Source organism: Sinohyriopsis cumingii, chromosome 1 (assembly GCF_028554795.1).
Source record: "Sinohyriopsis cumingii isolate HCF-2022 chromosome 1, ASM2855479v2, whole genome shotgun sequence".
In the NCBI taxonomy this organism is placed as follows: domain Eukaryota; kingdom Metazoa; phylum Mollusca; class Bivalvia; order Unionida; family Unionidae; genus Sinohyriopsis; species Sinohyriopsis cumingii.
Genome location: NC_142961.1, coordinates 12718211 through 12746019, shown reverse-complemented (window position 1 = coordinate 12746019; position 27809 = coordinate 12718211). Strand labels below are relative to the sequence as shown.

The 27809-nt window shown below is 33.6% G+C and overlaps 2 protein-coding genes across 3 annotated transcripts in view; one reads left to right on the top strand and one right to left on the bottom strand.

Annotated features, from left to right (window-relative positions):
* The first annotated feature begins 94 nt into the window (after window positions 1-94).
* Window positions 95-18714, top strand: LOC149806425 (peroxisomal membrane protein PEX13-like). 2 transcript variants are annotated; one of them, XM_089953109.1, is made up of 4 exons: window positions 95-251; window positions 5766-6421; window positions 10020-10136; window positions 15729-18714. In XM_089953109.1, the coding sequence occupies exons 1-4, from the start codon at window positions 169-171 to the stop codon at window positions 16064-16066; spliced, it is 1194 nt and encodes a 397-aa protein (XP_089809235.1). In that variant the 5' UTR covers window positions 95-168; the 3' UTR covers window positions 16067-18714. The 2 variants fall into 2 exon arrangements, with proteins under 2 accessions (XP_089809235.1, XP_089809227.1); XM_089953101.1 differs by having other exon boundaries at window positions 103-251; window positions 5703-6421.
* A 1512-nt stretch (window positions 18715-20226) lies between these two features.
* The window catches only part of LOC149806424 (uncharacterized), a 66100-nt gene continuing 58517 nt past the window's right edge, over window positions 20227-27809 (bottom strand). The window contains exon 15 of the mRNA XM_089953092.1: window positions 20227-27580. Within this exon, the coding sequence (XP_089809218.1) occupies window positions 27477-27580 (104 nt within the window). The 3' untranslated portion in view covers window positions 20227-27476. The remainder of the gene's footprint in view (window positions 27581-27809) is intronic.

Here is a 27809-nt window from a genome sequence, read left to right as displayed (position 1 = left end):
TAATAATTCTTGTCATATAGACGCTTAACTTATGTCTTAAAATAAATAATAAGCATCTTTTAGCCCATACGAGTAGTTTCTGGACTTGAACTGGTTTACACTTATATTCTCTAATTCTACTGCCTCACTACTTGTTTGTTGCCGATTTTCAGTCTATTCAGCCATGATATGGCATCGCCTATGAAACCTTGGGAAAGAGCTGGAGTAAATCAGCAAAATGTAGAACTACCTATCAGCAATTTTATGTCAAGGTTGTATGTGGCATTTAAAAGAATATATGTCTTTCTTCAAATACTATTTTTTTTTATAAATTCATTTATACAAGTCAAATGATTATTCTTGCAAAAATGTAGGACAGATACCTACTACAGTATCGCTTATCTGGTGTGTTTTGAAAATCGCAATAGGCCTTTGTCAGAACGTTGAGCTAACTGACATCACTTTGATTCCAGAGTTTTATATGCCATTTAAAAAGAATAGCTTAGTTTTAAAGGATACGAATTATTAAACCATTTATATTTAGGTAAGTCTAAATATTTGGTCTGCCAAAATGTAGGACAGTTACCATTAGGTTATCAGTTTTGTTTAAAACTTCGCAGTATCTTTCTGTCAGTGAATACGCTAACGCAGTCACACTTGACTATTAAGCAACGGGTGGTGCGTGGTCAAAGGTAAAGCAAAGATGGAAATGATAAGACAGTCGGAAGAGTAATGATGGAAAAGGCAGGAATAAGTAAAAGAGTGTCAGTGTACGTTTTCGTCCCTTCATATTCAGACCAATCCAGCTACCGTAGCGGCGATGAGATAAGGGACCCCAGCCGGCACAGCCCTGAGAATCACTAGGTTGTACTTGTAGGTGACTAGTTCATTAGAATGTGATTTTGGAAAGCTCCTGCTTGTGAGATACCAAGTCAGGAGCTTCTGCAATTATTGATGGTAATTTGCTCCAAGTCCCTATTGGAATGTCAGCAGTCAAAGGCTGGTGAAATTCTTCTGTTCATTATAAAGGAAAAGGAGACAAATTTGAGCAAAGTGCTTGTGATATTAAAGAGTCTCCTTTTCATTCATGCACTAGTAGAACCTACACAAATAAAATGTTTGTTTCATATTGAAAAATGCTTTATTGGTCAGTCTGAAAAAGGTTTTATTAATCATGTTAATTTTCTTTCACAGTTGAACTAAAGCTTCCCATGATTAGAGAACATTATGTGCATGCATCCATTACTGAATTATGCTATCTATATTTAGTCCAGTGAGTGCTTAATATACTATAGAAAACATTGAGACTCTAAATGATCATGATGCATGATACTGTTTTTGTATTGCGGAAAAAAACAAAATCTGGGTTGGTAACACTATAAAATATACTGAAATTTGTTGGTATTATTTTTTTTATATACATTTTTTGATGAACAAATGTAAGGGTTGGGAGGTAACATAGGATTAGTCAGGAAACTGGAAAAGCTTATGGGATAGCCTGTTGCCCATCATGTGCTTGTTAGAACGAGTTTATTATTGCTATTATTATTATTATAACACTGCTGCCCTTTTAAAGATTAAATTGATAGAAAATAGCAGTGGTCAAGCTAGACTTGAATTTTAGGGACAAGTGACTTTTCCTTTTGGGTAGAACTCAGAGGTCTCGGAAATGCTTAATTATGCATATTTGGATGCAATTTTTTTATCTGGGATTCAGAAAATCACTTGTGCAGGAGTCCTCCATACACATGCAATATCCGGATGGTAAACTCAAAGGCTTGCCAGTCCTGCTTCAGCCACCTGCTGAGTGGCCATGATCTGTTAATACAGGCACACACTCATCAGGCAGCTTGTGATAATCCTCAAACCCTTCCTTAAGTGCTTCATGATCCAGGTGCGGAACAACTCAAAAAGCGTCGTTACTAGTATATATAAAAAAGCTATGTGCAAGGTATTTTGAAAACGCATTTTAAGGTGTAATATTAACTTTTTTGGATTTATCATGGTCTCATTATTACATATTTATATTTTTCCCACATATACCATAAGATATTATGCCAGGAGCTGTCCAGAAATTGCAATCTTAAAATATTTAAAAAAATCACCAAAGTAGCAATCCAGAAGTTTATACCTCTTATGCTGGTGATCAGTTTTATTAAAATTGAATATCTTGTGTTTGAAAAGGTATGAATTTGCCATATGGTGTGCCAGTTTTGGTCAAAAAGTTGATATAAATTTGCAGTGTCACATATTTTCGAGCCATGAGAATGATGTCACTAAGTATCTATTACTCTTGTCATGCAGACAAGGCATATTCTTGTTTGGAATACAAATCTGACCCACTTAATACAAAACTTTATTTAAGGCAACACACATCAGATAAAATCTTCTTAAATATCTTAAAAATGGGTTAAATCATTTGCACAATTTACTCACCTTATAAAGCCTGCTGTAATTAAAATAATGCCAGATATGCAAGATTTGGGGATTTTACTTGACATAAAAACCAATAATTCTGTGCAAGACGTTACAACTTTAACATGGGGTATAGTGCAAAAATAAGACCGGTTTTGATCTGGGCCTAACGATAATTTTCCAAAGCATATTTTAGTTATCCCCACCTTGCTTGTGCGTAGCTAAGAAAAGATTCCTGATCTTGCTCGATTTTTTAAAACAAATTATGTCCAGACTCTGGGACTTAAAAAAAAAATTAAAACTAGATAAGTTAATTTGTATAAGAAAAAACAACATAAAACGGTTGTACAGATATACACTGATGAAAATGAAAAAATAAACATACAAATTACAGGTAACCTGTACAAGTTGACAGGTATGTTCTCTTATTTGACGTATGCTCTCTATTGCCCAGTTTGCATATCTGCATTTAACATTGCATTCAAGTACTGTATTTCCTGAGTTAGATGTATATTAAAAATATATTTGGTATGTGAATAAGTATTATCATATTCAAATGCAATGTATTCTGGCCATATGACTTTTAAAAGAGTACAAGAGAAGCTGTACATTATAATGAATTTTAACTGAGTAACTCAATTACAGTATTGTAACTGCAAGTTAGTAAAAATTCTTAATCAAGTACCCTTAATCAGTAATTTTTTAAAATCCTTTCTGAAAGTTCACTATAAAAGCAGCTTCTAAACTTGTTTGAAACAAGCCTTGTACCATCTGTATTTGGAGGAAATGCATACATCTTCAGATCTTTCCATTCATACTAATTTCTTTGTTGCTGATAAAACATTACCATAACTATTCAATGACAGCACAGTAGAGCATTAAAGTTGACATATAAATGAACTAAATCCTTTCTTTCCATCTGAATTGACACAGCCAACATATGAATGTATCTATTTTTTGAAAGTGGGGTTTTCTTAATTATTCACATTATAGCTTAATTACAACAGTCCAATAATAGGATTGCAAATGTAAGGTTTTATTATTTGTCTACATACTTGCAGTAATGTTAGGCATTGGTTAAATAGTATTCACTGAAAGCTTTTTATCTTGGTATTTTCACAGAAATAACTGAAGTGAGAAAGCAACTTTGACCTTACATATTTTGAATTCCAAACATAGTATTGTCCCATACATTTCTAATCCTTATAATTGCATTTATAGGCTAAATATTCAAAAACAATATTTGGACTTTTTTTATATGAATTGTTTATTTTCCTGAATATATTTAAGCAATGGTTTTCAGAACCAATCTAATAAAGGGATACTTCCCAAATAAGTCTCCATTATTTCCCCATGACAGGTTCATTATGGTTTCAAACTGATTTTATGAAGCGAATAATGTTCATGTGGCACTTAAATATTCAGATCACCAATTCTGCTTCTAAACACAAATTCCTATTTACATACTGTTGTTTAAGGTTCGAAACACAAGCTTCTTTTGTTTTTTCGTCCATGGATAAATTAAAGAAATCTGGCAGTGATAGTTGCTAACTTACTTTGGAAATGGTTAGTGGTCAGTCAGCTATCAAAGTATGTCATCGAATGTCCCAGAGTTTTTTTGTCAATGGATATGAACACCAGCTATTTGATGGCTTCATGCTACGTTTTGCCTTGAACTACAACACAACTCCTGGCTAAGGCAAGGGTGCATCTCAAAATATAGGGTCACTCAGTGTACTTCTAAAATAGATCACAGGGTGAAATCATTTTTTCTTTCCTAACAGAAGAAGGCAAAGTTTCCATTTTTTAGGAGACTTTGCCTGGTAGCATGACCCCTGAAATAGATAATAACCAAGCACCAAGAAAATTCAATGTATTTATTTTAAAATGTCGCTTATTGTTTATTTTTCTAACCCTACAAATTTCATTTCAGGATGATACAAGCAAATGATATAATTCAGTTGAAATGAAATCTTAAGGGATTATCTCTTAAATCATAGTCAATAACAAATATTTGTTGTTAGAAGTTAAGATATTTCATGATTTGGAAAATGTCCTTCTGCTATATTACAGCAAGGAGCTGTGTAATTCTCATTCTTTTCACTATTATTTTAATAAATGTGCTTATAATACTGTCTCTGTGTTGCACCTTGGTTGAGCTGTGGACATTTTATGTCCCCTAGTAATAATTTACCCTACCAAAATGTAAATTTGGTAACCATTTTCATGGGTCGTTCAGTAGCTATTTTCATGGGCCTTTGGAACTTGGGTTTCAGGCTCAAATATACATTAAATTTTCAATGGATGCGCCACTTTTCATTGTAACATGTTCCCATGGAGTTCCTCATTTTTGAACATGCACCAGATGTCTTTATAATGTAGATAGAACGCAGAACATGTTCTGTTTGAAAATAAAGTATTGCTTAAAACCAATGTTAAATGCAAGTTTGCATACTGGGAAAAAGAGGGCATAATTCAAATAAGAGAATGAAAACAACACACACGCAGACAAACATATATATATATATATATATATATATATATATATATATATATATATATATATATATATAATATTTTGAGTGTCTTGCTTTGCCCACACTTCTCCTTGTTCAGCTCTCACTTTCCCTGTTCTGTCCAAAAAGAGAAATCACTTCTCCCTAAAATTCAAGTCTGGCTTGACCCTTGGGTATTGTCTGAGTAGAAAATAAGGAACAGAGAAGATATAGGGATTTGCAGTGTTGCATTTTTAGGGTGGTTTGGTGTAAATTTCAATCCCATAACTCCCCAATCTTGATAACTATGGGACGCATTTATGGAAAAAGTTTTAAAATATGCTTTCTTTGGTACCAATATGCCAGTGGCTCAAAGAGGGCAAAGGGGAGGGGATAGAAAGGCATTGAAGGCAGAGGGAAGACATGTGGAACAAAGGGTGTGGAACAGTGATCTATTTCTATCTAGCTGGAGCACTGGTCATCAGAATTGCAAATCAGGTTTTCAGGTGGTTATAAAAGACCAGAAAGCTACATGGGTCAAAATGTCCAAGATTAAGATTTAGTAGAAAGACATTTGTCAGCCTGAAGTGATCATTATTTTTTGTTCCCCACATTACCAAATGGAGAGACATAGGCATTGACGTCATTGTTAAAATTCTAGGTTAAAAGTTCTTTCCCTTTTTTTTTAGGTGGTAAATTGTTGTATGGTAAACTGGAAAGACAATATGTTTAATAGAATGCTTTGTTTGCAGATGTGCACTCAAAATCGACATGTCTGAAATCTGTCTTATAACAATAATGCCTCTTTTTCAGTGGTCCATTAACAGGAAGTAGTGTTACATCTACTTTTCCAATGTCTGGTGTTTTGCCTTGCAGTCAAGGGGGAGGGGACAGTCCACCACCACCTGTTCCAAATCGCCCAACAACGGTCAGTACTTACAGCCCAGGAATGGGATATGGCAATACTGGTAGTCTATACACAGGAGGGATGTACAGTTCTCCATACAGTTATGGAGGTTATGGTGGATATGGAGGTTATGGTGGATATGGTTATTCCAGATTTGGGGTTGGAAACAACTACTCCATGGACTCCTTTTCACGACAAGCTGAAGAAAGCACAAGGCCTGCTTTTCAGTCTATAGAAAGCATAGTTTATGCTTTCTCTTCTGTGAGCATGATGTTAGACTCTACTTTTCAGGCAGTGTATAATTCATTCCGTGCTGTAATTGGTGTAGCAGACAATTTTACTCGCATGAGAATGCAGTTTGCTCAGATATTTTCTGCTTTTGCCATATTTAGAACTCTCAGATATTTGTACAGGAAGCTATTAGTCTTATTGCGGCTTAGGCCACATGGTTTTGCAGAGGAAGCTTGGACAGAAGTAACGGACACTGTTGCAACAGCTGCAGCTCTTCCAGATGGAAATGGACCAAAGAAGAGTGCCTGGCCAGTCATGCTGTTCTTTGCCATGGTAATGGGTGGACCCTGGCTGATTTGGAAGGTTATTGGTGCTGCATGTTCCAAAAATACAGGTATTTTTATTTCCAGATTATTTTTGTCTTGCCAGATTGCAAGCTAGATAAATATAATGTCATGCCCTCATTTATTGTCGTTTATCATTTATGCAAGCTTAAGTGTTACAAATGCATCCTTGGCAAACAAATGAACCATCTTTTTTCAAGGCAGACTTGTGGTTAATAAACACATTTGGTTTCTACAAAATAATTTCAGTTCTGCATCATGTACATGTATGTTTGAAAACATTTTTACACAAGTTGAACGTTGGTTCGAGTTTACTGTGACAGAAAGATGAAAAATGGTTTTTAGGTGATAACTTTAGTTCTAGACCAGATTCTTGGACCAAAGTTTGTGGATGGCATGCACTTAAGTTATGGAAAGTTCTGGTTTTGGGGTGAAAAGGTTAAAGTTCAAGGTCATTGCTGCTCAAAGAAAAATGAGTTTTGCAGAATAATGTTTACCGTATATACTCGCGTATAAGCCAAATAATTTAGGAAAAAATAAAGGCCTGGAAGAAGGGGGATTGGCTTATCTGCAGGCCAATGTGTAAACTTGACAGTTTTTAGGTCTTTTTGTTGATTACTGTAATGGCTGTAAATCTTGGGACATGAAACAATAATTTCTTCCGTGTCCGAAGACATAGGCATGTACAAAAAGTAACTTTCGATGACCCAACAATTATTAAACTGTTATAAAATACTGTGATTGATTTTGTTATTATTGTGCATATTTTCTGATTTCTCCAACACGAAGTTAAATAAAGGTAAAAAATACAAACTTCATAATTCGTCGGCCAGTTGAGTTTACCAGGGAGATCATGTTGATCGATAATGTACAGTACTTACACAGTGCAAAGTATGCATAGCATTACTTAAATCCTTATTTATTCCCAAACATAGATGCAGATTTTGTTTTATTCATTGTTTCGACCAAATTGCATTCTTCCAAATAATATTTCAGCTAGTTCTTAATAGCTGTTTCATTTACGTTGAATCACGCACTGACGAGTTACTCATTTTCAGTGATATAAGCGATCCTACAAATTGAGGTAATATTTTTAGAAAGGTACACACGTTTATTCGTACAAGGCATATAACCATCATAATTTACATGTTCACGGAGAGTAGTAATAATAAAGGCTAAAATTCTCATAGAGATCAGCTAAGATCAACATCAATCAATTTTAGGTTTGTGTTTTAGCTGAACAAACATCTTGATGTTTCAGTGTCTCCTATGTTGATAGTCAGTGAATTTGTCTTTTGTTTTGCAACAGCAGTACATGTCAGTTAATCATTAAAACCCTGAAACTGACTTGTGATAAGAGGGAATTTTGACCGGTAACTATACCAGTTTAACATTGGTATACATGGTATAAAAATGCCAAGTGTTCACTCATGTAAGTTTCTTTTGTGGGAATGGAGCTATGACATGGTATTAAAGCATTCGTAGTGTCATTTTTTGGGGATTGAAATTAATTGTTGACGATTTTATTGCTGTGGTTTATTTTTTTTGTTCTGGTTTAAATATTTTTAAATTACTGTAGAGGTAAAAACAATCATTACTTTACATGAATACTGTTTAAACTTAACATTCTATTTAGCTAAGAAGCGCATTCTTTATACTAAAATAATTATTTGATCACAACAATAATTCACAGGTGATACAACAGAAGTAATAATCAGGAGTACTCTGCAAAAATCATGAGTTTTTTCCTCCCGGTGTGAAAGTTGACAGGCATGATATAAGGTTGTTTACATCAAATCAAACTACAACTCAGCTTTTACGGTACATGCATAATTTGCAAAGCATTTTTTCTGAAACTCTGTTAATGTATTTTGGAGACATCATAAAAGTTGAGCACAATGGTGCCCATGATTTGACTCCAAGGGATGTACTTTATTAAGCGTGTAATCAAACCTACAATGTACATGTGGTTGTGCCATTGTGAAAATGTTCATTAGCCTAATTGCGAGTGTTGAATCGAACCGTATTATTTGTTTATTGTGTTGTCATACTATGATTAGATTTTAATGAGTTTAGGTATTTACAATTTCAGAGCAAAGTAAAAACTTAATTACTGGTGCACTGATATAAAATTTCCAATTCAATAATGCATACACAAACAATAATCGAGTAAAAAGGGAGAGGTAGTGTTACAGGAACTCGCGATTGCCAAATTCTTGTCATCGTTCGATCAAATTATATACAGATCTAACTTAGGCAGAAACAATAAGAAAACAGAAAATCAAATTAGTTTTCAAACATGTTTATACCGTTTCTTTTTAATAATCATGCACATCAACCTCGAGATAAATATACATGTATTTTTTTAAAAATAAAAGTATGCCTAAATAAATGCATTTAAAATTTACTTCATCCATCCTGTAATGCCTCGGAGATGTAAGTCGGCTTATACGTGGGTCATGCACTTTTTAGTGTCTATACCTGTTCAGTTTGGGGCTCGGCTTATATGCGAATGGGCTTATACGCGAGTATATACTGTACTCCAGAGAAAGTTCCTTGATGAGACTTGAGTGGATGGCTTGCATTTATGATAATATATACTCATATAAATTATGGGATATAGAGGTCACTGTCATGGTAAGTCTAATAACAAAATAATGCTTTCTGCACAGTAACTTTAATTCAAGACCATATACAGTACTTGGATCAAGGGTCCAGGTCATGGAGACCCATTTTGGCCAATAATCCTATGAGTCAGTCATGGCGTACTTATTCCACATACAGGGGCAGTGAATAATATTCTTGTTCTTGGTTAGGGTTTGCATTTAGGTCTTTTTCTTAGTCACTGTTGTAGTCACATAAGCTGGTATTTACATGTACCAGTCCTTGGCCCAAATGAACCAAAGAGATACAGACTTAAGACATTTTGGTTGCATATGGATATAATGAGTTTACTGAACCTATCTACTGACATCAGTGGTTATCTCAATTTTAAGAAGGAAATGGATAAAAATGTAAAGTACAGGTACTTCATGATATACATAAGGGTTATGTTCCTGTGATCTCTGCTTATGTCAGTTTTACATAAGTTGAGTTTTACAAGTCTACATATGGATTTGACATCATAGTGACGGGTAACTTTAACAAAATTCAATAAAAGTCCTTATGATTGTGAGAAGAAAAAAAATGTAGCAAATGATTTACACATGTACACAAAAGAAGAAGCAGAACTACTTATGGTGGGTGCACTCTATTTGAAGATCGTAAAACAGTCAGTGTGCATGTTTACTGTTCATTATGTATCTGCCAGTTTAAGTATGTCACAGTTTACGAGTCTCAGGGAATAACTTTATGTTTTTACCAATGCTTCCCTCATATCCTCTCTGTAGACAATTGCATGGTAGAGTACTGAATATGCAGTCTTATAATATTTATGTATACCTGTGACTTATGTTATTTATATATACCTGTGACTTATATTATTTATGTATACCTGTGGCTTATTTTATTTTTGTATACATGTGAATTATAATATTTATGTATACCTGTGACTTATATTATTTATGTATACCTGTGACTTATAATATTTATGTATACCTGTGACTTATAATATTTATGTATACCTGTTGGTTTTTTATGTTGAAACAGGCTGGGCATGTGGAGATGAAGATCACTTTGAGGTACAAGCTCTGTATGACTTCAAGGGGAATTCCTCAGATGAGTTGTCTTTTTCTAGGGGTCAGAAAATCAATGTAGCCCCAAAAGGTAAATTGTTGCTTTGCCAGTGGAAGCAGACTAGCAAGATAAAGGTATCACTCTTATTGCACTGGCAGCATCAACAGTTTTGTTAAGGTTTTTATTTGCATATATTTCAGAAACCTTCCTTCATTATGGTTTTTAGTTATGGTTTTTCATTTTCATATGCATTTGTAACCTTTTATAGAGTCTGCAATTCTTGGAGGTCTTTAATGTGCAAAAATGATCCGTTCTACAACACATCCACCCACCCATTGGACCTTCTTGTCAAGGGTCAAAAGGTTTACAGAAAAGTGTTGAATGTGTAATTTGCAGGTATTGGCCTCATCTGGATTTTTTTTAAGAGAAAAATATTATGGTTTTAATGATCTGTGGTTTTTGCTACAGAGAAAGTTGATTCAACACAATAACTGGTTCTTGGCATGGGGTCTTTATTGATTTATTGACATTAGAACTTTTTGCCTCTGTATAATCATGGCGAGACATAGACGTTGGTTTTCCAGCAGTTATGGTGTCATTGTCATCATCAGTTGTAAAGTTTCACATCTTAGATGTTTGTAGATACATCATTGCAGTGAGGTCACAAGTTTTGTGGGACACTTGTTGGTACATGCAGATAGAATTCATATTGATTGAATATTAAGACCTATCCAGATACATATTGGAATATGTTATTGGTGATAACTTATGTGATTGTAACCTGATAGTAAAGTGCCAGTGAAAGTGTTTGCTCTGAACAACCACTGCCAAAGTTACAAAAGGGTCCCATCTTATATGGAACTTTTAATGACATCACTGTTCAGATAACTTTTTAGTGCTTCTCATCTTCTTGTTCAGAATGGCCTGGCTATTTTTGATTGAACTTGGTAGCAGTGTAGCACATACATTATCAAAATTAATTTTGATTGGGCTTCATAACAGTTATGTGGAAGACATACTTTGACATTTTTCTCTATAAAAATGGTGCCGATTTGAATAGACTTGATTGAAGTATTTCTTGGAAGTTGCTTTTAATTGTACCCAGGATGGCTATGTGAACAGAGGTGTGACCTCCATAGCAACCATATGGAAAACCTATTTTTATATTCTTTTTTTCAATAAAGCTTGGTAGAAGTAATTCTTAGAACTTACTTTATCTCAGTTATATTTAGTGTGGCTTTCATAGCAGTGGAAAACCTATTTTTAACTTCATAATTGTTGAGCCAGTTTCAATCAAACCTGATGGTGTAGTTTGTTATTACACCTCTCCCTCGATTACTCGCACACAGCGGGGTCCACAAACATAAACCGCACTATAAGCGATGGCGTCAGTTATCAAAGTGGGTAGGGAAAACCGGCTGGTAGGGAAATGGGCTGTTTAATGACTGAATCCTCTTTTTACAATAACGTCTATAATAACTGTTAATAATGCGTCTTTTCTAATGATTTGAAGTTGTTTGTTATTCTGTATAAATAACATTTATTTTCAAAATTTCAAACATGTGAAAGAATGTTGCAACTGGTTTCAGCAACCATCACATTTACAGGAAAAGATATATTATGTCGCTGCTTTTTGTTTTGTTGATAAGTCTGGTTCTCGGAATGGTATTAAATAGAATACTAGCAAGTAGCTGGAAACTTAGACTATCTGTTGATATACCACCAAACAAGATTCCTTTATTTAAAAAACTACCAACATTTATTTCATTGAAAGTAATAGTGAAACTTCTTATCATCCTTGAGGATATCTCCAAGTGCCAATTCAGAAATTCTCAGAAAATCGCTTGCCCACAATGGTCCGTATCTGTGAAACCAAGCTCTTGATTTTATGAAGTATTCGTTTTGCTTAGTTGCCTTGCTATCTTTGATCACTGTTATGAAAGAGTTGGTTAATTTAAGGTAGTTAATGTTACATACACAATAAACTTTATAGCATTGTTTGATTTATCAACTGAAATGAGTTCACCTGACATACAACCGGGGCCGCTAGATTTTAAGTATGTAGGATTTGCATGCCTTTTAACTGGTTCTCGGAGTGGTATTAAATAGAATACTAGCAAGTAGCTGGAAACTTAGACTATCTGTTGATATATCACCAAACAAGATTCCTTTATTTAAAAAACTACCAACATTTATTTCATTGAAAGTAATAGTGAAACTTCTTATCATCCTTGAGGATATCTCCAAGTGCCAATTCAGAAATTCTCAGAAAATCGCTTGCCCACAATGGTCCTTATCTGTGAAACCAAGCTCTTGATTTTATGAAGTATTCATTTTGCTTGGTTGCCTTGCTATCTTTGATCACAGTTATGAAAGAGTTGGTTAATTTAAGGTAGTTAATGTTACATAAACAATAAACTTTATAGCATTGTTTGATTGATCAACTGAAATGAGTTCACCTGACATACAACCGAGGCCGCTAGATTGTATGTAGGATTTGCATGCCTTTTAACTGGTTCTCGGAGTGGTATTAAATAGAATACTAGCAAGTAGTTGGAAACATAGACTATCTGTTGATATACTGCCAAACAAGATTCCTTTATTTAAAAAACTACCAACATTTATTTCATTGAAAGTAATAGTGAAACTTCTTATCATCCTTGAGGATATCTGTAAGTGCTGCTTCAGAAATTCTCAGAAAATCGCTTGCCCACAATGGTCCGTATCTGTGAAACCAAGATCTTTAATTTACGAAGTATTCGTTTTGCTTGGTTGCCTTGCTATCTTTGATCACAGTTATGAAAGAGTTGGTTAATTTAAGGTAGTTTATGTTACATGCACAATAAACTTTATAGCATTGTTTGATTGATCAACTGAAATGAGTTCACCTGACATATGACTGAGGCCACTAGATTTTTAGTATGTAGTATTTGCGTGCCTTTTAACTATTTTTTTATAGTCCACCTCCTTTATTTGATTCAAAAGACATAATGTGATGGGGCCTAATTCAGAGGAGGCCAATTGTTAAATCGTTGCAACAATACAATTACTTCCACAAGTCAGTTATCATAACACAGTAGGCAGTTAATTTGGTTCTCAGAAATGCTTGTGGACATAGCTGTTACGGTAGATTGACACATTTATTGTGGTGTATGATTGATGTGTATAATATGGGTTATAGAATATACAGCTTGGCCTTAATCCAGATGTGCACCTTTCAAAAAAGTGCTTGCTCCACTTGGTTATTTTCACTTCCTGAACTTTAGAGGTAAATTGTATAAGATAAAGCTGGTAACTTTTTTTAGGACTGCATTCTTTTTTTAATTATATACACAGTTCATAGTATGTATATCCGTTACAAGTATGTTTGTATATGGTAACTTTTCTGGAATAATTTTTTTTCTCATCTCAAGGGTCCTATTAATTGGAAACCATACAATTCAACAAACAAAAAACAGCAGGTGATATTCCAATGGGTAAAGCAATTCCTTGTTCTCTCTTTGTAATGATGTTCTCACAAGCAGTATAATTCCGGTGGGTAAAGCAATTCCTTTTTCTCTTTTTGTAAGGATAATGATCTCACAAGCAGTATAATTCCAGTGGGTAAAGCAATTCCTTGTTCTCTCATTGTAATGATAATGTTCTCACAAGCAGTATAATTCCAGTGGGTAATGTAATGCCTTGTTCTCTCATTGTAATGATAATGTTCTCACAAGCAGTATAATTCCAGTGGGTAAAGCAATTCCTTTTTCTCTTTTTGTAAGGATAATGTTCTCACAAGCAGTATAATTCCAGTGGGTAATGCAATTCCTTGTTCTCGTTTTGTAAGGATAATGTTCTCACAAGCAGTATAATTCCAGTGGGTAATGCAGTTCCTTGTTCTCTCATGGTAATGATAATGTTCTCACAAGCAGTATAATTCCAGTGGGTAATGCAATTCCTTGTTCTCTCATTGTAATGATAATGTTCTCACAAGCAGTATAATTCCAGTGGGTAAAGCAATTCCTTGTTCTTATTTTGTAAGGATAATGTTCTCACAAGCAGTATAATTCCAGTGGGTAATGCAATTCCTTGTTCTCTCATGGTAATGATAATGTTCTCACAAGCAGTATAATTCCAGTGGGTAAAGCAATTCCTTTTTCTCTTTTTGTAAGGATAATGATCTCACAAGCAGTATAATTCCAGTGGGCAATGCAATTCCTTGTTCTCTCTTTGTAATGATAATGTTCTCACAAGCAGTATAATTCCAATTGGTAAAGCAATTCCTTGTTCTCTCTTTGTAATGGTAATCTCACAAGCAGTATAATTCCAGTGGGTAATGCAATTCCTTGTTCTCTCTTTGTAATGATAATGTTCTCACAAGCAGTATAATTCCAATTGGTAAAGCAATTTGTACTTTATTTGTAATGATAATGTTCTCTCAAACAGTATAATTCAATAGAGAGAAAAAAAAACACTTTACATTTATATTCTTATCTTCTACATGACAGGATTAGTTTTTCTGCACAAATTTCAGAATGTTCACATTTGTTATCGGATCAGTAAATTAAATTTACATTCTGTTAACAAGGAACCTTTCTGTATGCCCTCCTTCATGTTAGGATTACTTCATCTGTTTCCTATATCTTCCTGTTCAGGAAATTGAGTTCCCCATCATCTTACTGTTACCATGCTTTGTAAGTAACTTGCATTTAGGGCAAGGACGAAAAATTGTATTTGGGCTAAAAATATCTATTGTCTAATAGATACCTTGAAAAAAATTGTGTAAATGGCTTACATTGAAATAAATAAAAATATTGATTTTGAGGTTCAGGGTCATAATGACTCTTAGGATAAAAATGATTGCCATATGATATATTGAGTAACACTTACTTTGACCAGGCTTTGTGACTGGCTTGCATCTGAGACAAGGATACCAAATGATCATAGGGTCAAAAGGTCAAAGGCCAAGATCATAGGGACTCTAAGAAGGAAAAATGATATCCATAAAAACAACATACTGACTAAACTTTTTGCATTTGAGGTAAACAGCCACATATTAATCATATGGTCAATAAGTCAAAAGCCAAGGCCACCAAGACTGGAACCAGAATGGTCTCTGCAAAATAACAAATTCTGCGCAATTTACCTTTGCCAAAGTTTGTTGATGGCATGTAGAGGCTTAAAGAAACTTCATGTACCTGACTAATGAAAGATCATTTTCTATAATAATCCTGCTATAACCACATGATGGGCATACTGTGTATTTTACTCATATTTGATAAATTGGCAGTGGTTTACCTAAGCAAGCTTCGTCTCTGGCACTCTTCTATCACATTACAAATAATAAAGTTACTGTTGAAAAATGTATTAAAAACCCCACATTTGAACAGAGTTTACAAGTCCCTTTAATTTTCTCTTAAGAGACTGCTCGAAAAGCATACATAATCATGTTCTGTGACTGAAAAATAATATTGATAGTAGTAATTTTCATCTGTTTATGAACAAGAAGTTTTACATTTTCATTTAACTTGAAGATTCAGAGGTTCGATGCTTTGTTTCACTCATGTCATGTGTATAATCATTCCATTCCTGATCTTTGTTCAATTTTATGCAAGTCTGTAATTTTACCATATTATGTATAATTATGTCATGATAGTTTGGGAAAATATTGGGTAATTCTAGAATTATTTCCATTTTCAGAGCTTCAGCCCAGAATGAAAGGTTGGCTTCTGGCCAGTGTTGATGGTAAAACGGTAGGAATCATTCCAGCAAACTATGTGAAGGTTCTTGGGAAAAAAAGAGGTGGAAAATACCAGTCCCAGATAGGCCCACAGAATTCTGCCACCAGTCAGCAGCCTTGGTCACAGGAACAGGGGACAGTGGGGGTACCACAGTTAAGCTCAGCCTCACCTGGAGTGAAAACACCTGTTTCCAGCAAAAGTTCTCCAGACTTAGACAATATTTTTCGTTCATCGAGTGGAAACAATGATGCAGCTAATATGGAAGCTGTTGACATTCTTGACAAGTCAACTAGTTAAAACTAGTTATATCATTAGTAATATCTCAGTTAATGAGTCGTTGTGAGAAGTGATAAGTTCTATTGATTGAAAAATGTGTATTTTTTGTTTTTCATTTAAGTTGAAATATTCAGGCATCAAATTGAAATAATAATGAAACCATTATGTTGGCATAGGGATTTGAAATCCATCATAAAATTAGCAATATATTTAAAAAAATCATGATTTTTAGTGACAAGGTCATACAAGTTTATACTATGGCCCTGTGTCATTTGTGTGTTGTCCATCTGTTGTCAGTTGCTTGCACCACTCTGGAATTCATTTTTCTGATCTGCTTTCAATCAAACATAGAATATGGGTTTATATGATCAAAATCTGGGACAGGTTTGATAATGAGTAAGATGCATGCATATTAATGAGGTGATTCACTAATTTTGTTTTTACTCAGGAGGATGTATTTCTGATTAGATTTTTATCGAACAGGGAGTATCATTAAAGTTTCAGAAGAATTTGAAAATGAGAGAGATCCATGAATACTAATAAAGTGTTCTTGCATGTGATTGGCTGAACTTGTTGCCACTCTGGAGGCCATATGTCTGATTCCGCTTTGATCAGTCTTGAAATCAGTGCATGTATCATTAAGATTTCAGATGAGTTGTATAATTAATGAGATCCATGCATACTAATGAAGTGATTTTATATCGGATTATCTGAGGTTATTACTCCTTTGCAAGTAATATTTTTAATCCAGTATTGATCAGATTTTGTAACATGACCTTGTATTGTCAGGGCTTGATAATGGCTGACCTTGTCACTACTCCTGATTTTAGATCCAGTTTTCATAAAATTTGGAATATATGAGCAAGATTCATGCATATTAATGAGGGGATATTGCATCCATCTGGCTGAGGTTATTACCACTCTGGGGCTGTTTTTCTGAGCTGCTTGTGATCAAACTTGAGAGACCTTGTACAAGTGTAATAATGAACGAGATTGGTATTTTATGATCAAGCTCATGGATGACTTAGATTATGAGCAAGAGAATGCATGTTAATTATGCCTTTTATAATTGGAAATAATTTTACGTCAGGATATAGTAAATTAAGTCAAATCAGCATTATATCAAGATTGGGAGATAGCTTACATAGATTGCATTCTTACATTACTACATAAGCCTGCTTAGTGGAATAGTTAATTGTTGTGTAAAGAGGTGAGCTATGTTGGGCCCACCTGTGACTCTGATCGAGTTACAGTCCTTACAGTTTGTAATAGTAAACAAAAATTATCAATGTGAGTAAAATGTAAAATATTTTAAATTTTTTAATCCGTTGACAAATATAACTGATTAGAGATGGAAGGTGAATGTCTGTGTCAGATACATGCAGTTAACTGCATTGCCTTTTCCCTAGAAGATTGTTGACTTGTTCCAAAATATATTCCGTTTTCCTCTAAATATTATTTTACTGTGAATACATTATATTTTGTGAGGTACCATAGTTGTTTCTAAACACCATGAATCTAAAGATGTGTTGAACAATGAAACTATATGGGCACTTACACAATCCATTATGAAAATATCATTTTTTTGCACATTTGATACTTCAAAAAATAAACGAATTTACAATATTCAGTTTGTTAAGGAAGTTCAAATTCTATTCATACATGGTCCTTACATACACTTTTCTTTTCCTTGCTTTGTTTTATTTCATTGATTTTTTTACCAAAAATGTGACTTACTAAAATGACTTTCATATAAAGGACAAAATCGAGGATATTCTTCATATCTGTTGAGAAAAAGATGAATTATAAATTAAAGAAGTGGTTGAAATAGCAAAAAAAACATAACAGCTGAAAGATCTTGATGTATCAATGATATTTTCACAAGAAATCAGTAGATCTTAGGGTCTCAGTGGGTTTTGGTAAAGTCAGTGACTGTTCTTTTCTGCAGATCTTGGTTCAGTTTCAGATGTTGACATTTGTATGCTTAATGGTTGCTAATTTAAAGTGTTTTTTTTTAGTCTTCAATCTCCACTGAAAAACCTGGCAGTAACTTCATATGATTGAAAGTAAATTATCCGATAAATTCTGTTCCAATTTGTTCTAGTCTATTCCATTCCATTGCAGTTTGTATATCTGTGTCTTTAGTGTAAAGCTTGTGCATTAGATTTATTTTGTATGTGTTTTGTACAGGACTGCAAATGGACAGTTATATCAAAGTGAAGTTAATTTAGTCAATTTAGTATTTTTTAGTAGGATTTTATATGTACTTTGAGCACATTATTGGCTGTATCATGCCAAGGAAATCGGAACCAAGTGTCTAAGTGACACACTGATGCAGCCAACTATGGCTGGCTATACTGGGTGGATATTGAAACTGGTGACCCATTGGTTACAAAGGAGATGCCCAACCTACTGAATGTCCATAGGTTCCACTTTTATTCCTTATCACACAAGCATGCATTTATTTTTGTTTCAAAAATATTAGATGATGAAGACCAAATTTCTTTCCATATATACTTATTTTGACATGCTCTTCTTACTCAGATTCTGCAATATATTAACAAAAATTTACAAATCAATTTGTATTGTGCTTATTTTTGCACATTAGTATATCATGGCATTACAGCTTTTTAATATGCTTCATATCAAATATAAATATTTCAAGAAAATCTTGCTTAGTGTTTTATATACATTTCCTATAGATAAGCTGCTGGGTCTGACAATTTTCTGAAGCAGATTCTAACCATGTTATAAGGTAAATAGCCTGGCAATCCAGGTTGAATTGATTAATCCACTGGGCTGTTTGTCAAATAGACTGGTAATGCAGCTTGAATTGATTAATCCACTGGGCTATTTGTCAAATAGACTGGTAAGCCATCTTCAATTCAGTGCAGGTAATCAAGTTTATATGCAGTAGGCCAAAGGCCTGCCAGGCAAATAGTCTTTAGGGCAGAACATGGTATGGTATTAATTTGCAGTGTAATGTCTTTTGTCATTTACAATGATGAGATTATGTGTTGAAGTTTAAGAAGTTACATCAACACATGGCAAGTTGAACATCCATTTTCCAATGAAGCACTCTTGGAAGACATGTACACTTCCTTATCTCCATGCCGATGTTTATCCTTCACAGATCAGGTATAATGTGTCCATACATTTTGTTAGGTGAAATTGATAGAACAAACAATATAGTCCCTAATCTGCCTGTACATTATGTGATGGTCTATGTTGTTTGCAGTTGGATATGACTTACAAGTGAGTATATGTGAGACTTGAACTTCATTTGACCCAACATTAATGATGCTTTTTTGATAGATCTGAGCTGCAAGAATATTCCTTTCTGTCAGCTTGGGACTTGGTCTCTAGTTTAGGCTTACAACCAGTGGGAAATAGGTTTAAATCTTGTCCAGAACAGCCTGGGTTGACTGTCGTAGCAAGACACTGATCAATCCTCCATATCTGTCTGTACATTATAAGCTATTAATAAGGTGGTTCAGTTGACTAATGATTTGTAACGATTTTGAAGCACAGTCCCCCAAAATTTGTAATTTATGACAGTAATTTATTAATTAACTTCAAATTGTAGGCATGTCTACAGATAAAAATGAGGAAATATGACTGCTGATAAACTGGGCTTTGTTACCACCCTAGAGACTGTATTTTGTAATAGATTTGTGACTTCAAGTCTCCAATCATATACCATTAAGATTTCACAAGAACTATGTAATGAGTGATATCTCTGGATACAGTAAATGTAATATAGTTGGATTTACTAATTCTTCTGCCACAGGGCAATTCATGCCAAGGTCAAAATTCAAATACTCCTGCACTGTTGTGTACACATTGGCAGTTAGATCCAAGTGAAAATAAACTTTTCTGTCGTATGGATAAACAAATGTATTAAATAATCATGATCATTCCAATCTAACTGTGCTGAGATCATTTATGTTTGAATAATTGATGTTTCGCAGATCGTCAACAAAATGTTGCCACTGGAGGAAAGTGTCTTGACCAGAGACTCAGCATGAGAGTTGACCCTGATGTAGACAGATAGAGAGAGGGTGATAATAGATATAGGGATTGGTAGATAGAGTGATAGAAAGCTGATGAGCAAGAACATGTTTATTGAAATTTTAGGGAAAAGTATGACAAATGATCTAATCAAACAAATGAGACCACTGTTACAGCAAAACACTTTAATACTTTTTTACAATTTTTATGAAAAATATTACAACAGTTACATTTACTAACCAACACTGCAACTGACTTAAAAAGTAAATCTAATGATAATTATTAATGTACACAAATTTTGCCAGTCTTTCTGACAATAAATAAGCACATTCTTTAATGTATACAATAAAATGGTACAAATTAACAGTTTACATTGCACTTGACTTGATCCATTTTTTTTAACCTGTGAAGTTCTATAAATGAATATATGGAACATAACATTTGCATCAAAGAGTGTGTTGCATCAAGTGTATAGCAGTGAACATTGAACCAAAAAAGCAATCCTACAAGTAAACAACTGACATGCCTTAGTTACACAAGTATAAGCAAAAAATTCTTAAAATGTAGGGTAATTTTTATTCAAAAACTGCCAAATGTTGTCTTAAAATACCTACAAGTTTGAAGCACATGTGATCTTTTTACTCCTACTTTAATGTGCTAAAAATGTATCAAGAAGCATCACATTAGTTTACATTCCAGTTACAAAACGTTCTTGGATAGCCAAAATGAGGTTGTTGGAACTAAAAGGTATTCATGCTGAAAAATTGATGCTGGTGTGAACATTTGCTATAAGAGAAATAGATAACAGGCATAGTTTTGTGTGCATGTAGGTCAACTTCAAATACCCAAGTTTCAGATAAGAATTTAATAAACTGGGTATTTTATTTGATTTACTTGAAACATTTTGCATTTTTAAACATTCAGTAGAGTATGTTATGAGCACTGCAATGGGGTTTTTAAGGAGGTGCTATATGGATTATGAACTTTAAAGAGTAACAGGTGAGTTGTTTGCATTTGCAACATGCACAGTGAGAAGATTGTTGGCAGACCTATGTTACTTTCATGTACTGTGAATGACATTTCTTTGGATACTGTACTTGTGGAAATTGTATGCAATCTAAGCACACAGCTAACCAAAATGGTAGTTCTGTTGTCCCACAATAATCAGCCTGCAGTTATTATAATAGGGAAAACAAATATTGCCTGACTAGACAACATCAGCCTCTAAACGTACAATGAATGAAATACAAAATATATACAATGCAACAACAAAAATTATTGACTCCATTTTTTACAATGTAGTTTGGAAATCCAGAAAGTGAAAATGACCAAGCAGAATTTGAGGTTTTCTGACAGCTGCATGTTTAAACTAATGCAAAGCCCTACAGTCAATAACTCAAATGACACCCATCAACCCTACAACAAAATATTAAAAGTACTTTTAATAATTACAAAGATACAAAGTCTTTTTTAAATAGCCAGTATAACCAGTGAGGAAAACCTGCAAAATTCTTTTTCTTTGAAAATCTAACCCTAACTAATATATAAAACTGTAGAGTGGCACCTTAAAACAAAAATGCAAATTTACATTGATGTTATGCATGATAATAAGCTAATTCTGCTTACTTTGCTCTTGCTTACACGATATGCCTTGTGGCAGACCTTATTTACAGGGAAATCTGAAGTCTTAAAACACAAGAGTGAATCAGCTTAAATTTAAAACTTTGCATTAAGTGAAAGAAAAATATAATGAAAATGTTTCTTGTCATTCATTTGTGATGAAAAGAAGAAAAAAATGGTGAAAAGTCATATCAAGGATTTACAGCTTTGGTAATGGTGTCCATATTTGTTGGCAAATTGACATTATTTTTATACATTTAAAAGCCATTTATTACAAGAATACTTTCAGTTAAATAATGTTCATTTCTTCTGTGTAGTTTTTGAGAAAAGGTTCTTTACAGTTTTGTTTATTTTTAGTAACAGCAGCCATATTTAATGACCAATTGACATAATATGAAAAATGAGCACAAGTTATATCATCATATAAACAAAGTACAATTTATATTATGTGTGATATAGAAATAGGAGATGGGTTTCTCACATGTTGACTGAATGGTATCTTGTTATGTACAGGTTAATATTTTGAGGCAAAATATTCTATTTTTGAAAATGAAATACTAAAACATGCAGGCATTTTTTGGCATTTACTGGATCATAAAGGTGGGAAGCAATCGGAAAATAACACGTATACAGACCATTTCCAGAATAGATATAATGGGACTGTATCATTCTGATAATAAATGGCATAATTTTGGATGTAACCAAACTGCTTATTACACTATTTAGAGGGGTTTATTCCCCATGATTCCAAGCCATTTTGGACATGGTCCTTTGCTCAGAAAAGTACATTTCAGATTGGTTTTGCTGAATTTGCACATGATCTTCTAAGTAGAATCAAAGTATTGTTGACAGATTTCCAATGTAACATAGCGCTTTGAGAGAGGCAATCTGTTATAAATTTTCCAACAATTCAGGTCGAAGTGCATGTATCATCAAGTCAATGAGTACAGCAGATTTGTTATTGCTACAAATTTTCCAACAATTCATGTCCAAGTAATGTATCATCTAATTATTAGAAAGATTAAGTCTGGTTTAGTATTTTCATAGCACAGCAACACAAATAAGTTATTTAGTACCAAGGCAACTTGACAACAGTACATTGCCAAAGGACACACCATAGTACCTAACTTGATCTAATGAATAGGATGGTAAGATTTGAACCTGAATCCTTTTTGGTGCTAGTCCAACATGCTAACCATTGTGCCACTGCAGCTCCTGTTTCTATTAGTTACCTCTAATGATGTACAGGAAGGAACATCATGCTTGTTACAAGCAGAGCAATAACAATGCAAATATAAAAGTATTGAAAATATCAATATTGTTATAGTGATATTGCCATCTTCATATCACAATATAAACAATACAAGGACTACATGGAAACATCAATATTGTTATGGTGATACAATATATCATATTGCCATCTTCATATCACACTACATACAACACGAGGACTACATGGAAACGTTAATATTATGTTGATACAATATATCATACTGCCATCTTCATAACACAATACATACAACATAAATTTAAATATGTGATTGTGTAAAAAAAAATTGAATCTTACAACTAATGAAAAATACTGAATCAGCATAACAATTAATTTCGATACCATAACTTGAAATATACTGAATATTTTATTCAAATGGAGAGTGAGTGCTTAGTAATTAATACTAAAATGGTGGAGCTAACTGCTAGTTGCTCATATATAAGCAAAGTATCAAATAACATATCCTATCACATCTGTACTGTGATTTATCCTGTACTGTAATATCCATACTCTACAACAGATCTCACATTTTTAAGATATTCAGAAAACAAATGACTTTGTATTTAACATATAATGCATAAGCATATCTGGGTCTGTGCAGTTTGTTAGGAATAATCTGTAGAACAAATGCATAGACCTTGATCCGCAGGCACATTATGCTATGGCAGATCATGATCTTTGTTGTTTGCAGTTTGACTTGATTTATAAACAAATATATACAGTACCTGGTATTAGTCTATCACCTTTGACTGGGGTGCATATGTTAATCATATAATTTACATAGCATGAAATGATCTTGGTACAAATCAAAACATAACATGTGAGATTGTAAATAAGATCTATTATTGGTTTAACTAACATCATTCTGAATATACATACACAAGCATTTACAGTAAAACCTGTAAAAATTAAAACCCTAAAACTTGGAAGGTGAACTTATTTTTTTACAAATAATTTTATTTTACCTCAAGAAATTCAAACTTTCGTTATTTCTGAAAATCTGCATATCATAAAAATTCAATTAGTTGATAGAGTATTTGAAATTTGTATTCTGTCAGGTGAAGAAGCACAATTCCATAGGACAATGACTTTATTAAAGCAAGAGAAGAGTTAATGTCAAAAAATGGCTGTAGTGCACATTCTACATGCCAACAAATTTATGGTATTGATGAAAGAGATATTTGTTGTTAAATTATATTGCTTACCTTAAAAACATTTTATAATCAAAATGTAATAAACATTAGCTTTTTCAATCTTGCTAACTGCCTATAGTAGTGTTTAATCTTTAAAGCTCTGATGAAAGTTGTAAGAGATGTTTGCTGATAAATAAACCTGGTTAACTGAGAATGAATTTTATTTCTAAGATTTATATGGCACAAAATGGACACAGATTCCCTATTTATTTTTGTACTATCTTAACATTCAAGATTTATAAATGTGTATATTAAAGTTAACTGATCTATTTCATTTTCAGTTCCAGATGGCATAACCCCAGTTAGGTTTGTTAATCATTACCATTACTTGATCTGACAGAAAACTGATGATTTCTATGAAAGTGATTTATATACAGAAAGTACATGACAGACTTCACACTTCAGTAAAAAACAAAAAACAAATAGATTATACTGAACCTTTAACAAATGTTTGGATAATCTCCCTTGCACAGTTTTGCTACAGTTATTGAAATGTGCATTTTGCTTCTGAAGCTGAAAAAAGTAGTAAGACAATGGTAAACAAAAGTCACATATTACTGGTCACTGTTAGTAACTTGTTCTACTGTCTGGAAAAATACAGGTATAACCATAGCTCTCCCACCTACCTATCCTCTGATTTTCAAGTGTTTTTGCGATCTTGATGTGATCATATTTAGTTTATTTTAAAAAGTCTGAACAAGAAAATTATTCAGAAAAGCAGTTTCTGAACATTTTAACAGCAAACAGAAGCATTTTTAATTGAATAAATTTTTAAACAAATTTTACCTTGATTTCACTATATAATGATGCAGAAACTCTAATGGAAAAGAACAATGTCAGATCAGATTGAACTGTTACAATAAGATTCTCAGTTGTTCCAAGTTTAATGGAATTGCATCTTCCATGACTGCTATTTACAAGCAGGATTTCGTCATTGTATTTGTAAAAGTGATATTCCCTTTAGCACTAGGTCACTGTATGTTGGTACACATAATTTAATTTTGCTTCTCCATATACAGTGAAAGGTTGCAAGATAGTCATAAATTCAAAGAAATGAAAAGTTTAAACATTCAAGGAAAACCTGTATTTAAGTATTGATCTTAAACAGATAACTCCTTTGGAGGTGCATGTCACCAACAGTAATGCTCAAAAAGATGTAATAATATAATGCTATTAGATGAGTGCACAACCCATTGTTCAGGGAAACACCCAAATACAGTAATATTTGACCAACAAAGTACAAGTGGTGTAGTTGTTGAAGGGTTTAAAGCTATTTAAAACCCTAGAAAGAACCATCGACCCACAAGAAGCTAGTGGCAAGCTTTTTCACATACCCACATTGGCCGAACCCAAGACTCGAATCCATACAGAGGTGAGATGGCAGCATACATGCCAACCCCTGGCGAGGAAAAAGTGTAATCCAAGTGGACAAAAAGAGTATTCCAAGTGGACAAAAAGAGTATTCCACATATAATAAAATTTTAATAAGCATATGTACAAAATGATTTATTTATCCCTCAGGTCTTTTAACATTAATTACAGCTTCAAGTTTCATTTATAACACTATGAGCTTTAAAAAGCAACAGACTCTCATGCTGCATTTCAAAATGCTTTGTACCAGCTGAGACTATGAATGTTTTAAACACCAGTAGAGCACTAATTGATCGTGGTACAGAGCCTGGATCTGAATTCCGTTTTATTTTTGTTAACAATGCTGAACAATCTCTCACAGTCAGCATTAGAATGGTAAAGAACCAATATTCCTTTCATAACCTGACAAAGAAGAGGAAATTTATAGCTACCGGTTGTTGGGTCTTTCAGCTGGGAAATAAGATGAAAAATAATCAACTCTGTCCGCATGAAGTACATTGTCAGGTAGAGTACCAACTTGATACTTCAGGAGTTCTTCTAATTTATCAGTAGCCTTTCCTGCAGCAAGGTGCATCATATGACAGGGACAACCTGATATGTACAATGAGGGAGACATTTTTCTAAACATAGAATGCAACTCCTTTATGAATTCCAGTCATCACTGATGCAGTATTAGCTGAAAACACTATACAGTTCTGCCAACTTATGTTTATTCAAAGCATTATCAAGCAAATAAAAAATTGTTTTCTCCAGTAAAATCTACTGTTAATTCTGGTAACAAAAGAAGAGCACTCTGACTTTGCCCTTTTTGTTGACAAAGTCTCTTACACAGACTGGGCACTACTCCTGTCGCAATACTAAATGGCCCAATTTTCATGGCATCTGCAATTATAAGTGAACTATTTTCTGCTAAACACTTAACAATATTAGATAATTTTTTTCTTGCACATGCATATTTTCTGCAATTCTGGCATCGGGAAACATTCGTTTGAATAAAGGACCAATGTAGTCTTCTACCACTAGGCGCAGTCCGTGTTCTATTAAGAACTCGGTACATATTGCCTCTGCATTTATAAAATTCATGTCCACAATTTAGTTCTGCTGTAAAAAAGAAGTTACCTTAGTATTAGAGTTAGTAAAAAGAGCTAATTCAATTTTTTGTTTGTTTTACCACCTGACCAATATTAAATTTCTTTCTACACAGTCTGCAATGGGCATGAAGCTGCCCTAGAATGGACCGCTGTATTGTGTAATTCACGTATTCATCTTTGAATCAGTTTTTCATTTTTTCGCATCAAATATCTACAGACTGGTTCTATACCAAACATGAATTTAAAAAAAAGAATCTGCGAGCAAAGATTAAAAGTTAGAAAACCAGTTTGTTCTCTCCTAACTAAGCCATACTGGTGCTATAAATAGAAACCAAGGTCAAAAGTTTGAAAGTAGAAACCAGCATGTTTCTTGGAAAAAGGGGAACTGCTGTAAATAGAACATATACTGTTAGGAAAATGCATACTCTTATTTTGTAGTTACACAGAAACTGTCTTTTCTAGAATAAAGTCTGTGGGGTTAATGGGATGTTAACAAAAATGAGAAGACAAATTATTAATTTTTTTGGGAGGGGGATATACCAAAAACGCATAATCCAAATACATTTATGCATAAGGCATAATTGAGTGGGGGGAAAAAGAGTAATGATTACACCAAATGCGTAATGGTTGGCATGTATGTGGCAGTGATCTGTAACAGTAAGCGCTTTAGACCACTTGGTCACTGGGTCCCCTACAAGTGGTGTAAAGAAACCAAATTGTTTTATTTCATATTCACGTTATTTCAACAGATTAATACTGGTTTTCAGTGCTGCAATCTAACATAATTCCTAAGCACTGGCAATCTTCTGATTACTTACAATTACTACAATTGTATGTCATGGTATGAGACAGATAAGTCAATCTTCTATTGTGTATCATGTGCGTCTAACATGTATCTCCTTCCTGGCATCCTCCTTCAGTTTCCAATGCATCAATTCCATACAAGAAATTGCATCCTCTGCACTGTCATGGCCACCAACTGTAAAAATAACAAGAATGGTCAAATGATCTGACACTCTACTGGCCAAAAAGAATTGCATGAGGTCTTTTTCCATCATCATAACCTTTTAAATGCTGAATGCTGAAATCATCTTATTCTTGAAAAACTCCAATAAAAATATTTTCTTTTATATTTTAGTTATAATGCTCAGAAGATAAATGTAGTAGAAATTTTTCTCATGGTCTTTGTCCTTGAACCTGAGATGGAT

Coding starts and splice junctions, on each gene's coding strand:
- LOC149806425 (XM_089953101.1), top strand. CDS start 169: ATGGCATCGCCTATGAAACCTTGGGAAAGAGCTGGAGTAAATCAGCAA. Junction 252..5,702: donor ATCAGCAATTTTATGTCAAG/GTTGTATGTGGC, acceptor CCTCTTTTTCAG/TGGTCCATTAACAGGAAGTA. Junction 10,137..15,728: donor AATCAATGTAGCCCCAAAAG/GTAAATTGTTGC, acceptor TTCCATTTTCAG/AGCTTCAGCCCAGAATGAAA.